Raw genomic sequence first — 15,101 nt, 5'->3', positions numbered from 1 at the left:
CGAGAAAACAGTTAAACAGACCATCTGCATGAGAATAAAGAATGAGCCTCCCCCACTCTACTCCTTTACTTTCGTGGGTGAGGAAACTGTGTTGTACGCGCTCCACTGAAGATATCCATTAGCCTACATATTTAATTTTGTTTGTTAAGGGCAAAGATTTATTTCAAAACTATTTTTAAATTCAGTTTTAATTTCCAGCAAACCAATAAATGAAAAATAATAAGTGTGGTAATAAAAACGATATCAAAACAAATGTCCTATTCTTCTAATCCTTTGCCCCATTTGGTGATGTATACGTCTCCAAAACCCGACAAGTGGAGAAATCTAAACCTGTTTTTTATTAAAACAAATATAAATATGCATATAATAAATAATACTGCTAATAATAATAACATTATACAAATGCAAATTTATGCGGTGGCGCAGTAGGTAATACTGTTACCTCACAGCAAGAAGGTTGCTGGTTTGAGCCTCGGCTGAGTCAGTTGCTGTTTCTGTGTGGAGTTTGCATGTTCTCCCCGTGTTCGCGTTGGTTTCCTCCAGGTGCTCCGGTTTCCCCCACAGTCCAATGACATGCACTACAGGTAAATTGAGTAAACTAAAATTGTCTGTAGTGTATGAGTTTGAGTACGTGTGTATGGCAGTTTCCCAGAGATGTGTTGCAGCTGGAAGGGCATCCGCTGTGCAAAACATGTGCTGTATAAGTTGGCAGTTCATCCCACTGTGTGGCGACCCCAGATTAATAAAGGGACTAAGCCGAAAAGAAAATGAATGAATGAATGAAACATATTTTTACATGTTCATTTCAGTAAAATGTCAGAAGAGGCAGGCACCCGATAACTGAAAGGTTTTGGCAGAGGACCACAAGTATGAATCAGTCTTACACAAATTTAATTAGAAGCAAAAGCAACAAAAGCTGAGTTGACAAAGTGCCAGGATCCACATTTACTGGAGTGTATCAGAGACACGGCTCAGTGGGACAGTTCTGATCCTACAGCCCAAAGCACAGATTACACACACACATACACACAGACGGAAGATAAGAACACTGACAAACTATTCTCAAAGATTCATCCAATCTGGCATAGACCAGATCTTGTTGTGTGAGTATGCGTATACTATTAATATAAAATAATGTGGTGAAACTCAAGTCTTAATGATAGTTTCAGGTTGAATATTACAGAATCCAAATTCAAATGTGACATAATTTGAACTAAATATCAAAATTCTTTGTAATTTTCCAGATAGTAATTACACACAATTATTCAATGTTTATTTGGATATACTAGGAGTTTGTATTTCTTTATTTGAGATTTGTTTATGTGTCAGTGTTTTGTGTGTTAGACTTTTTTCTGTTATTTGAAACATACATTTTCTAAAGAGTTATTTAGAAATCAGTTACTTTCAGAAAATTACTTTCTGCTCAAGAAAATGTATTTTTTAATACTATTAACATTGTTTAAAATAGTTTAGCTGCTTAATAATTTGAAAAAATCAGGGGTGGCCAAACTATTTTAATGAAAGGCCAACTTAATTGAGGGGGGTGGGCCAAAAATAAATATACCTAACTATTACATGAAAACGGTCGGGCTGGTAATATCCTATTTTATTAATATTGAAAAATAAATAGAAATAAAAACACTTTAATCATATTAATATTGATACTGTCATTAATATTGGAGCATAAAACAAGAACAAAAGAAAAGAACAAAAAAACTAACACAGAGACCAGCCACAACTCTACCACATTCAACAACAGACAAACACAAACTGAAATACAGGGCTATTTATACAGGTGAAAACAATTAGACTAATCAAATGGATAAGGTAACAAGGGGAGGAGACAACAGGTGCGTCCCAAATCGCATAATTATGCAATGTTCTATGTTATTTTGTAGTATAAATAGTGACAGACAAAGCAAACAGGATCAGACATATACTGGGGTTCGTTCTTCATACGTGGATTATTAAGTTAGCTGGATTTGGTAATTGACGATTTGACACGATCCAGGATTGTTTTGTTCTTCAAAACTGATCTGAGAGTTGTTGTCATAGCAACAGTTCTGGTAGCTCAAACCTGGCCGGGATTCATTATTTAATTCATATAAACAGGATTAGATCGGGTCAGTTCAAGCTAAGATAATACAGAAAGTATGTGCCGAATTCATATATTTTCTTACAGTAGTAGTTATATGCACTTGGGAAAATAGTAAATATTTTAACTATATATATAAAGTTATAGTTATTAATAAAATAAATAAAGTTATATAAAACTAATGCAATCTGCACCAACGAAATGAAGGTACAAAGACTGCCACCTGTTGGTGCAAAGAGAAAACTTATTGATATGAACTTTTTAGATTGCTTTAGTACAATTTGTGTTTGATAATGGACATGCACAATATGTGACTTAAGCAATAATACATTTATGCAGTCATGCACGTTTTGACAGTTAATATGACGGTGATTTGATGCTTCATAAAAGTTTCAGATGCCTTTACCAATATCAAAATGCTTTTGTAAACATTGTTATTCTTTACACCAAAAACCGGCTACAATAATACTAATATAAAAAGGAAAATCTGCTCTAACAGAATTGCTCGTGATACATGAAAGGGCCAAGCATGCAACCCACAACAAGGTGTAAGTCATTGCGTAAATAATTAATATTAATAATTGAATATTAATTAGATGATGTCATTATGCTGTTGTGTCATCAGTCAATCGTTGCATTGCTGATCATGATTTTGAGGATCAAAAGATCAGTCCTTCACAACACACGCAGCGATCTTAGATCGGTTCATTCAGACATTTTAATCTGACTCATGAACTTGTTTGAAGAACCAAATTAGTCAGAGATCAGGTATCAAGATTAAAAGATCCAGGATCTGCTAAATCATCTTAGATCATTAAAGCGAGCTACGAAGAACAGACCCCATGGCTGTCACTGTAACAGATGCTTTTTTGTTTACATTTTATAATAAACTTCTTACAAAGAAAACATACACAAACACATTTATGATACAATTGTGTTCAATGCTAAATACACAAGTCAAGCTGAACATGCTTTTGCCTTGATTAGCTTATCGTTGTCTTGTCTATTGTCCCCTTTCTTCGAAAGACAGTATTTAATTTTTTTTTTAATCTGATTGATGCAGAACATTTAATTGTAACACTTTATTTTCAGTTGACTTTTTTATAGCTCAAAATTCAACAAACAAACAAAAGGATTCATTAAATTAGAATTGATGATCTCTGTTAAAGGCATTTGTCACAACCTTCATTCTAAATCTCTTCTCAGATGGGATGGGCCTACTTTGGGCATCTCTGGAATAGGTGAACAACCATTTGTCAAGAACATCATTTATTCAAAAAAACTCTTTTGTAATGTCTTTAGTCACATTACAATCAACTTAATGCATCTCTGGTCATAAATAATGTAAACAAGTACAGGTAAGTAAAAGCCTACAATGAATACATAGATACTTAAAAAAACATTACATGAATTAAAATTGCAATTACAATTATAATTAATTTTAAAAAGTAAAAAGATTATTAATTAAAAAAAATAATAAAAAAGGTAATTTAAAATCCACATTCTTGCTTTTCACACCAGTGTCCAGAAATGTAGCTTTCAGGCAAGAATTTCTGTGTATCACTACCTAAGACTCGACCAAGTGTAAACAGATTGGATGAATTTGGATGTGTGTCAAAATATCAGCTCGGTACTGTGAAAATGTAGCGAGTGAGAGATACAGTGAGACAGAGAAACAAATAGAGGGAGGAAGGCAGGAATGGAGACACAGACAAACACACAGATCTCTCATCACACAGATGCAGTGAAGGTGTTGACAGATGTCCTTCTCATCGCTCAACTCCCGTAACGTCTTTAGGGTCACCGAAAACAAGACCAAACTCACAGCCTCAACATTCAGCAGGAGCATAAATACGCCACATTCTCTTAAACAACAGATACAACTGTTGTGTCTGAAAAGATTATGAGTAAGAATTATTTTTTATTTGCTAAATACCATTTAAAATTCTCCTCATGACACAAATTACACTGTAAAAGCATTAGTTGACTCTACTTAAAGGGATAGTTCACCCAAAAATGTAACCCTCAAGTGGTGAGGTGCTTTGTCTACTTTTTGAAAAAAAATTAAGATTTTGGCTTGATTTAATAAAAAAAAATGCTGCATAACATGTTTTAACCCCTAGATGATCCAGATGTTTTTTTTTATATATACTCCAGAAAAAGCAAACAAAAGGCACTCTGTGGTAAGCTCAAATGTATGGTCGGTGCTCTTTGGGTAAGGGATTCATCAAAACACCAACAAGAATCAGTCCAAGGCACTCGAATAAAGTGAAAAAATTAGGGTAACAGTTACCCTGATGAAGGCAGACTTCTACCGAAACGCGTAGGTTTTTAGAGATTTAGCCATGTGAATAAAGGCTTTTTAATTTTTTCACTTTATTCAAGTGCCTTGGACTGATTCTTGTTGCTGTTTTTTTTTTATACTTTTAAATAAAAATCTCTAATGCTTGAAAAAAGAGGAAACATGAATGTACTATGAATGAAATAAAGCAGAATTGGTAATCTTTATATAAATAAACTGTTTGATTGAATTATATTTGTGTGATTTGTCAAAGATGTAGATTTGTCAAGGATGTAGAAAAATTGATTATAGTTCATTTAAAAAAAAATAGCAATGCTTACATGATTTCAGCTGGGATGCTGAAAAAAAATTAAAATAACAGTCATTAAATTACAGACATTTGCCGTAAAATAATAAACAGTAAATTACAGAAATGTATTTAAACTTAAATTTCCGGTAAATTTATGTAATTTACTTGTCTGTTATTTTACAGTACATGTCTGTAATTTAACAGCCATTATTTTATGTCGTAAAAAAATGCAAAATAACATATTTTTTGTAGCATTGACTTAATCAATTAGCATTAACTAAAAAAAAACTGCAAAATCGACTAACTTGTAGCTAATAAGATTGTCTTTATTTAATAAAAGCAATATTATTTTTGCTAAAAATTCAAAATCAATTAACTTTTGCTTCATTTATTTAACTTTTGCTTTATAGTGTCACAAACATCCAGCCTGTACAGATCACTGGTAAACACACACACAGTATTGCATAGAAGTAAATTTCTGCCATTATATGGACTACAAGGTTCAGTCATGCACTACACACACACACTGGTTCCTAATCCTGGCTGACTGCTAACTCACACAGCTGAAGCTGCTCAAAGACTGATTAGACTGGCATTACTACACAGTTTCCTTACCTTGCCTTTCCGTGTTAGACCTTTGCTTTGTTTTTTTTTTTGTGTTTATGTTGCCTGCTGCCGGTCTGTACTGAACTGTACCTGCTTATCGACAACGACTCTCGATTGCCCGTATACATCTGTTTGCTCCTGTGTTGACTGTTGACTATTCTCTGCAACCCTGTATTTGGATCCGCACTTCCCAAGTCAGCGTCACTTCACATTACAGTTAGTTTAAACATTTACATGATATCGACACATTACTTTCCCCTAGTATAAAATTATAAAAATTCATGTTTTTCAGTAAGAGCTTTTTTACAGGCCTACTACTGTGATACTAAAGTCATGTTAAAAAAACCAAGCGTAACACTAACTTCATGATGGATAAAAAAAGCACCAAGCCAAACGCACCTCTCATTCATTTTTCACAATTATCAAAATTATTTGTACCACAACCTTATTATTTAAAATGATTTATTAAGGACCTAAAAAGAGAAGAATTTAGAGCCCAACACTGAAGGAGAAACTTTCAGATGGCATAACATGACCAAGGGAACCGTCACATCCACACCATCAGTTCTTCCAGATTCGTCTGGAGTTTTGCTCTTTCATGCATCACAGACGTTCTGTTTTTGACAAGCTTAAAAGTGCCTTTGGTGAGATATAAAGAGAATATCCGTCATCAGATCCACCAGGGAACACAAAAGACATCATCCCAAAAAGCAACATCCCATCAGCTCACCTCAGCTATCGCACCCTCTCTTGTTCTTTGCGGTTCCTCAACCTGAAATAGCTTCATTCAAGCAGTCTTCATTATTAAACTACAAAATCAACGTTTCTGTCTTAAGAAACCTGAATTGGAATCCCTCCAAATCTCTCTCTGGGGATCAAGGCAAGAGAAAGAGCTCAAAAGATCACAAAGTTCACTGCGGTATGCGCAGTTTTGAAAAAGAACACTGCATCTGTGTGTACACACTAAAATACAGCACGGAGGTTTACGGTCAAGCTATTGTGAATATAGCGGCACAGGCATACCCATAATCAAACCACCAGGCAAAGTCATCATACATTGATATCATTTGTGGATTAATGGCAAATAGTATAATAAAAAAACTACCCTCAAACATAAACAAGGAAAAACTATTTTATAAAATTTACTTGAAATGTCATCACTGTTTGGAAGAAAAGATCATAAAATTGGCAATGGCCCATTTTGTCAGTAAAGCCGGCCCTGCAATCGGTAGTAAATTTCCAGCACATGTTTTCAGATGGAGCAGAATACACTAAACAAAACCTTAGTTCACTGAAAAGCTACGCAATAAAGTACAGACCATTTATTCACACTATAATGAAATTGAAGATAATCATTTTGCAATGACAACTTTACGACTTGGTAGTAAATGCTGCTACATATTAAAGTATGTGAAATTACCACATTTATGCTTTTGCTCCAAACTTACTGCATAACTTCACTCGTATGTTTTTAAAATCCTCCTGTCAGATGATGTGTCTCCTAACACAGAAAAAGGCATGCTACATATTTCATAGTATTCTAGACAGAAACGAAAAAACGAGACAGTCACTATAATTATACACTTAGGAACATTATAATATAAAGAACTCAGATTAACCATATATTGTCAACACAGGCTCCATTTAAAAATGTAACCCTATGTACATTTCTGGAGATCGTGAATTATGTAGCCAGAGCTACGTATAGCTACATTTCATCTTTAAAAAGAACGCTACGGGGCGGAATGATGTTGTTCCTTTTTTTGCATACGAGCGGACCGCTTACCTCCGTATGAATCGATTTTCCGCTGTTACAAGTTAGTCTGGTAGCTCGACATGTATGTCAGTGGACTTAAGACGCAGAGGGGAGTTGACTGCGACAACAGGGTTCGAATTTAGTAAAGAACCATTCCAGAAAGCAGGTAAAAGGCAAAAATTAAACAAACAAGTAAATAACAGGGTGAGAATGTAGTAAAATCTGAAAATGTAGTTAAAAATCAGGTTGCCATAAGAGAATAAGCTTTTCTTTTTCTGGATTGCACTAGTCAGGTTTAGGGAAGTGGGTGAGTCAATCGGTACTTTTGAAAGCACTATTGGTTGGGTTAAGGGAAGGAGGAGGGTGGGTCAGTCGATTGGTCAGTCAGTCAGTCAGCCGACAGCGGCCTCTGGTGTATTTACATGAGAACAGCAGGTGCGAATGGTACTCGCAAGAGAAAATTTAGATCTGAAAAAGCATATACAGCGGCCACTGGTGGTTTCTCTAAAACAAAAACTGCAAAAAAAAGCACTTCCTGGGACGTATTTTGCTCTCTCCAGAAATGCAAATGGGATAAATAATCAGAATGAGCCTGGGTTTTATATTGTCATAGTCTCCTAAATTAGTCACTCTAAATCAATGAAAGCACTTAATTCTTCTGTTTACCACTATAGAGATTTTTTCTTAGGCATATTAGGAGTTTCCATACAAGAGCGCCCTCTGGCCTTCGGATGAAGATTTATTACTGATCACATTACTGAACACATATCATGATTTAGATTTTGATATCATTTCAATTTATCATGTAGCCCTACTGCCAGGCATTCCGAGAAAAAAAAATACACAAATAAATAAAAACTTTATTTATCCAAATATTTAAAGTAAATGGTGGTCAGCATTAACCATTTTGGCTGTCTAATATTGATATCTAAACAGCATCAAAGTAATCCACACAACATAATTTATTTGCAGTATATTATGAAACACATAATGTGTAATGTAAAAAAGTTAAAGGACAAATAAAAAATTTTAACTGATCAAAACATTTTCATATTTTTTAACTCACAGCCAAACTTTCCCATTTTCACTGACTTTGAAAGATGGAGAGCTGTTCTATAGGGACTGAAACCCTCCTACAGCAGATTGCCTAGATGAAAGCAAAAGAGACCACCCTTAAAGATTAAAGATGCAAAAACATAAAAGACTAACTGCAAATTTTCCTGAAACTACTGTATTCATTCAACACAACACACACATATTGACAGTTAGCATTCAGCAGCACAGCACCAAAGATGACAGCTTGTCTTTAATTGGCAATAACACACATGCTGGATGCAGAAATACAGTATGGCACTGTACTGGGCCTAAAAGTGGATCTGACAGTCTGATGGTGACAGTGTGTGTAGAAAGTGAAAGTGGCTGTTTAAATAAATCCATAAAAGAGCAACACAAATTTAACACAACTGACTTACAAAATGAACATTACCCTTTTTATATATTTATATATAATTTACCTGAAGTAAAATAAAATTATGGACAGACAGACAGGCCTGTCACAATAATCAATATATCGACTTATTGCACAACCCTAGGCCATGACCTCAATCATTTTTGATTATACAAAAATCAATATCAGCAACATTTTAGCTCAATTTTGAAGTGTCAGTGGCAGAATGGTAAAAAAAAAACACTTTAGTATCTATAATAAATTATTATAGTATATTTTTGTTTGGGTGTCAAACAACTAAAAAAAGATCTGTTACATTTTTCTAGTTCTTTTTACCTTTTACATTTTTGTTAATATTTTTAATTATTATTATTATTATTACTTTTATTAGTTGAAGATGTTATGTTTTCACATTCAAATCCTAATTATCAAATTGTTAAAATGACTACATTTCATTTAAAATTAAATATTATTAAGAATAAAATATTTTGTGTTCTTTGGAAGAGTGTCCTCGCATTATGATGCTATTATATTGTCATTCTGGCATTATAAAAGGACTGGCATAAAATGTTCTTAAAATTACAATAATATCATTTATCGCTTTATATTCGTACGATGAAAAATATCTGTCGTGCCAGGCCTAAGACAGACAGCATATTACTTTAGGATAAAGCTGCAAGATAGTTGAGAAATTTACATTGCAATATTTGCAAATTACAATAATATCATTTATCGCTTTATATACGTACGATGGAAAATATCTATCGTGCCAGGCCTAAGACAGACAGCATATTACTTTAGGATAAAGCTGCAAGATATTTTTTTTCTCTGCGATGTACATTATATTATATAAATACAATTTCACTAGATGACTTAAGTAGCTCTATTTGCAAAGCCATTACTTTAGATTGACTGAGATAATTTTGTAAGGAAGTGAAATGTAAATATATTTTTATGTAATTTATACTGTAATAAACAAACTGCAGTCATAAACAAACTCAATAGAGCACATATTAAAGTGAAATAAACCGTGCTTTATGGTTGTCTGGAGAGAGTAACAGTATTTAGGTAAAACAGTTTAATGATCGTATGCAAAATAAAACTGCATAGTCTTCATCATACCAATAATTCAATAAAATTAATCTTTATTGAACGTTTTTATGCACTACTAAAATGCTTCAAACCCTCTTAAAATGCCCACATATTCACAGGCCTTAAAAACACATGCAGATGATAAATGTTCACTCCATTACGATCAAATTCTGCAGTGTCTCCACAAAGCTTGTGTGTTTTGACCTGTGGTTTGTGGTGATCTATAATCTAAACTCAACATTGCATATGTTGCAATGTGGCTATTGCGTATGTATGCACACACAGCGATATCGATGCTCAAGCGATATATTGTGCAGCCCTACTTTAGGAATTTCAGAAAATATTCATGTTTCTTTGAAGGACAACACAAAAGAAAAATAAATTAGGTTTACACTTAAAGCAACTATTCTCAAATGAGTATGTAATACAGCTACATATATTTTCTGAACTTAACGTACATTTTTTAATGTAAATGCCTCTGAAAAACAATACAAACACAACAAAAATCTCACTGCAAATGACAATGCAAATAAGCCACACACACAGACCACACGCTAAAGTTTAAATACGCCACTGACAGTGGCCTGTTTCCCTGCTCTGAGTTAATTAATGCGCTCCTAACCTGCACTGTAAGCAAGTCAAACAGCCACTTAGTCTGCTTTCCCTTCTGCGAGTTCCTTTAGCAATGACTGCACACAAGATCTCCCATGTAGGCAAAAGGCTTTAACTAGAAACCCCTCGAACCGCTGACGCACCATTCAGAAGCACCTTGCGCATATTTAAACAGTCAGCCAATGGCAGGACATGTCGCCGCCCCAAACCTACCTGATACATGTATGTGCTAAAGTAGATCCCATTTTGTAACTGGATCTTCGAAGAGGTGAGGTTCATCTCGCAAGAATCATATCAGAGCCGGGTTTGGATCTGCGAGCCCCCCGCAGCGAGGAGAGAAAGGGAGGGTGGAAAGAAAAAGAGAGACAGAGAGAACCGAACTCTCCCTCTGTCTCTAAATCCCTGATGGATGACAGTAAGCTAGAGAATAAATTAAAGTCGTCGATGCCGGCTCTGTTTAGCAGACAGAGGAGCACAACTCTGCGCACTGAGACCCACATGAAAACCAGAGACAGAGACTAAGAGAGAGAGACTCACGAGGGGAAGAGTAAATAGGGGTAAGAGAGGGAGCGTAGCAGGGAAAAAATGAAGCTTTATGGTACAAATGGAGAGGGAAATAGAGCAGGGGATGGGATGAAGACAGAGATGTGTCAACAGAGAATGAAGACGGGAAGGAAACAAACAGACGATCCCTTCAAAATCTTGTACTTTCTGAGCAGGTACTACACTGGAATTTGAACTTCGTTCAAAACTGTTAAAACAATATGTTCTATGTAGTTTGAATTCAATTCAGACGTACATGTATTATGTCCACTAAGGCTGGGTAATATGACTTAAAATCGAAACCATTATTAATTGAAAACTTAATTTTGATTACTGAACAATTATTTTCTTTTCAATATAAATGCTAATTTACTTTTTAAAGCTATATAATAATTACACTGTCTGCGTTCCCTCAAACTGATTTGCAGAAGTAAAAATGGTATATAAGCGCTGGTCCTGGAATTGCGGCTATTCCTGCCTAATACAATATAAAATAAACTGGCAATAAGGAATGTAATTTACATGCAGAAGGCCAATTCCCTGACAATTGAGAGAATCATGTTCTTCCTCTTTTTTGAGAGAGAAAACATGAGTTTATGGTTATCAGTAAAATTCTTAAGGGCTCAGTCTGTCCACACAAGGGTAGTATGTTTGAAACAGATTTTATTAACAGGGTTTAAATAAACCAATTTAATTCAACTTGATTCAATTCAATTTATTTCTATTTCTATTGCGCTTTTACAACGATTGTCAAAGCAGTTTAACATAGAAGTTGTAGTAAATTTACACTGTGTCAGTCCAGTTTTCAAGTTCAGTTTAGTACAGTTCAGTGTGGTTTAATATTCACTGTTGAAAGTCCAAACACTGAAGAACAAATCCATCGATGCGCAGCTCCACAAATCCCGAACCAAGCAAGCGAGTGGTGACAGAGGTGAGGAACAAAACTTCATTAATTGACGAAAGTGAAGAAAGAAAAAAAGCAGGCTCAATTGGGCACGGCTATTTCTCCTCTGGCCAAACTTATTGTGCAGAGCAGCAGTCTAGATGTTGAAGGCTGAACTAACTGAAAGAAGTATTTGACATGGGGAAATTGCATTGGTTATAGCTTATGAATTTCGGTTGTGATTTCTTTTTTGACTAATCGCCCAGCCCTAACATCCACCATGTTGTCATGATCTTTCATTGTCAGTTGTGTCAGTTCACTTCTACTCATAAATAATTAACAGTGGGCTCGTTGGAGAATAAAATGACCATCACTTTAGAATCTCAGCATGCAGTAGGTCATCCAGGTATTTTTTGCATTTTTAATATTGTTTTACAAATACAATGACTTACTATGTCATGATGACATAAAACGACATTCTGCTTGACTCAATTATTCGTTTTCACACCAAGTGAAGGGGAAGTATGCAATTTCAAACAATGTTAACTGATATGATACAGTATGTAAGGTTGCACATAATAGAAAGAGTTCAAGCTGTAAATAAATGGTCAATGCAATATTTTATGCCTTTTGCAATATATGGGTGTTTTCCATATTTACACTTTCAATTTGTATTTAGGGACCTTGATATCTGCTCTGTTAACTTTTGATAATTTGATGTGAAAATGCAACTTCTCAGATGACAAACTGACTGTTATTTACATTTTTAGTAGTTTTAAACAACTAATAGTGTAAAGAATACTACTCATATTAACAAATAAAAAGTAATAAAATAGCAGAAAAGGTACTGGCAGTAATTTCTATGAGAAAACCAGACAATATAATGTTTCAAACAACAGTTTTGTTGATTTTGGTCTGCCACAGTCTGACATGTAAACTGACCAATTACAATTTGTTTTAAGCCTCATTCACACTATGAGGGACTCGCAGTGCGGAAGCTTCAAGTAAAAGTTCATTTCAATGGAGAGCAAGCGACCTCCATCTACAGTACATGAGCGACAGTGACTGTTGGAGACTAGGTGAGTGTGTCGAGCGATGCAACAAAGTTGAGAATCCTTCAACTTTATGCAAATGAAGAGCGACTTTGTTGAGCGGCAACCAATAGGAGCACCAGGAGTGCTAACTTGATCTTCTCTTAGTTCGCTTAGAGGCCGGTTGTTTTCGTGCTGTATACTCTACTGCGTTTACATCTGGTCGCCACCCAGAGCAACAGGCAGCTACAAAGTCGCTGCTAGTATAAGTGAGGCATTACTCATTGTCATGTTAAGGGTTTGACATGTTTAGGGCCATATGAAGCTACATCCAATTTTTTGACCAAATTAGGGAATTCTTGTGTAGTTTTTCAAGACATGGTAATAGTATGGTCTTAATTATTAATACTTTAAAAGAGTGTGCTTACATTGGGAAACATTAGCAGCAGGGCATTGGTCCTAACCCTGCTTAGGAGGTTTGGTGAACCCTTCCATTTATCTACATTATGTGCATTTTAAGCCAGCCTTCTTTGATCTGATTGGCCACCGCAGTCATTTTGACATTGAGGAGTGCTGTCAGACCCTTAATCAGCTCAGAGAATAAAGTTGTTCATCTTGATGAAGTACTGTATATTTCCATATATTCCATATATATTCCACATAGCCAAAGCACAGTCATTATTGAGCAATTACTTCACTTCTTATATTATGCAGCCCTTAAAAAAGCTCCAGACACTCAATGGCTGAACTCAATGGTAGCTATGGCCATGGACGTCAACCTTGTATTCATTCGTTCATTTTCTTCTTTTCAGCTTAGTCCCTTTGGACGTCAATCTGCCTATCAAAAAAATATATTTAAACATTCATTGTGACGGCTCCATCAAAACATTTCCATTGAGGAACTACTCTATTTTGGTCAACACTGGTGCCAACTGATAGGGGTTTATTTAGCGGTTGACAACCATCTTTGCAAGGCAGGCTTCATTAAGAGTTCACATTCATTCACTATGAAAAGATGTGTCAATAAAACAATGTTAAAAAAAAGGATTTTGCCGTTTAGCTGGGCGTACAATTATGCATGCTTGAATGTCAGAAGGTGTTAATCACATGAAACCGTCCAAGAATTTTCTTCATGTATCCAATGATGACATGAAGGTCTGTGATAAATCAAGCCATAAGCTAAATTGTTTTAATGAATCCCACATAACACTGATATTATGTAACAGTTCTGTACTGTAGCAAGACATACACGTATCCAAGCAAACAACATAATGCAGCTTGCAACCAACCAGAACAGAGGCTGTTATAAAGAGAAAGGGATTAGCATCACATTCTTCTGTTTCTGGGTTAGACATACAGCCACTATTCAGCTCACAACACACAGCTCAAAGGCTTTTTAAAAAGTGGGGGTAAAAGTGACAGTAAAATGGTCATCCCAAAAGCCTCTCCAAAAAGAATTTTCAAGACACAAACCATGCCTCAAGGCCCAGAGAAGATGTGAATGGATATTAAAGGAGAATTCAGTTTGCAGATTCAGTATATGTTTAGAAAATAAAAAATAATAATACTCTGAATGACAATACAATACAATATTTATTTATAGAGCACATTTAAAAACAACCAAGGTTGACCAAAGTGCTGTACATAGGAGTGCTAAAAACAGAGAAGCAGAATACAAAAGAAACATTTAACAGAGTAATAAAACAGTGATCAAGGCGTTTTAAAAGCGAGAGAAAATAGATAGGTCTTTAAAAGAGACTTAAACAGAGATGGAGGGGAAAAGTCTAATGTGAATCGGTAGACTGTTCCAGAGTTTAGGACCAGCAACAGCAAACGCTCGATCACGTAGTTTTTTGGCGTGTTTTGGGCACAGTGAGTAAGTTGAGATCGTAAGATGATGAATGACGACTCTCTTGTCTTCTTTTTTATGTCTAAACTTAACGTAATTCTCAAATTTATGCCAAAATGTTCATTTTGGAGACTGTTTATGCAAACTGTTAATTAAGTGAATGTGATGTGAATACTGCATCAGTACATTGTATCCTTGCTATAGGTGTGAATTTTTACTTGCATCATGATCGTATTCGATTATAAGTCAGAGGGTTTCAATTGTTGGTACTACTAGTTTTTGTTATTCAAAATAAGAAAAAGACCTGTCCTATTTAGTTCGATTGAATCACACTAAATAATCGAGTTTGTTTGCCTCGTGGCGTGGATCATTTGGGCAGGTGTGAATTTAGCAATCTAACTTGAGTGCACACCAAAAGCGGACCAAAAAAAGGCATACCCAGATCTCCTTGAAGAGGTGGTCTGAGTACGCTTTGAAGCGAATCCTGGAGTAGTTTGTTTGTGGTGAGAACATGATATGAACAAAAACAGACACAACCGCAAAAAGCACTGCGACTTTTTGGACTAATCCATCTGCCGTAGTCGGATGTGCTGTCC

The 15,101-nt window shown here is 35.2% G+C and overlaps 1 protein-coding gene across 40 annotated transcripts in view; it reads right to left on the bottom strand.

The window, feature by feature from the left end:
- The window catches only part of ppfia4 (PTPRF interacting protein alpha 4), a 205,733-nt gene that overhangs the window by 105,541 nt on the left and 85,091 nt on the right, over nt 1-15,101 (bottom strand). For 9 of the 40 annotated variants that reach the window (XM_068224074.2, XM_073915363.1, XM_073915364.1 and 6 more), the window contains exon 1: nt 10,413-12,431. In XM_068224074.2, coding sequence (XP_068080175.1) covers nt 10,413-10,478 — 66 coding nt within the window. In that variant the 5' untranslated portion in view covers nt 10,479-12,431. 40 annotated transcript variants of the gene reach the window in all.

Source organism: Danio rerio, chromosome 11, assembly GCF_049306965.1.
Source record: "Danio rerio strain Tuebingen ecotype United States chromosome 11, GRCz12tu, whole genome shotgun sequence".
Classification (NCBI taxonomy): Eukaryota; Metazoa; Chordata; class Actinopteri; order Cypriniformes; family Danionidae; genus Danio; species Danio rerio.
Note: the sequence above shows the minus strand (reverse complement) of the source record. Positions and strands in the feature narration are given on the sequence as shown.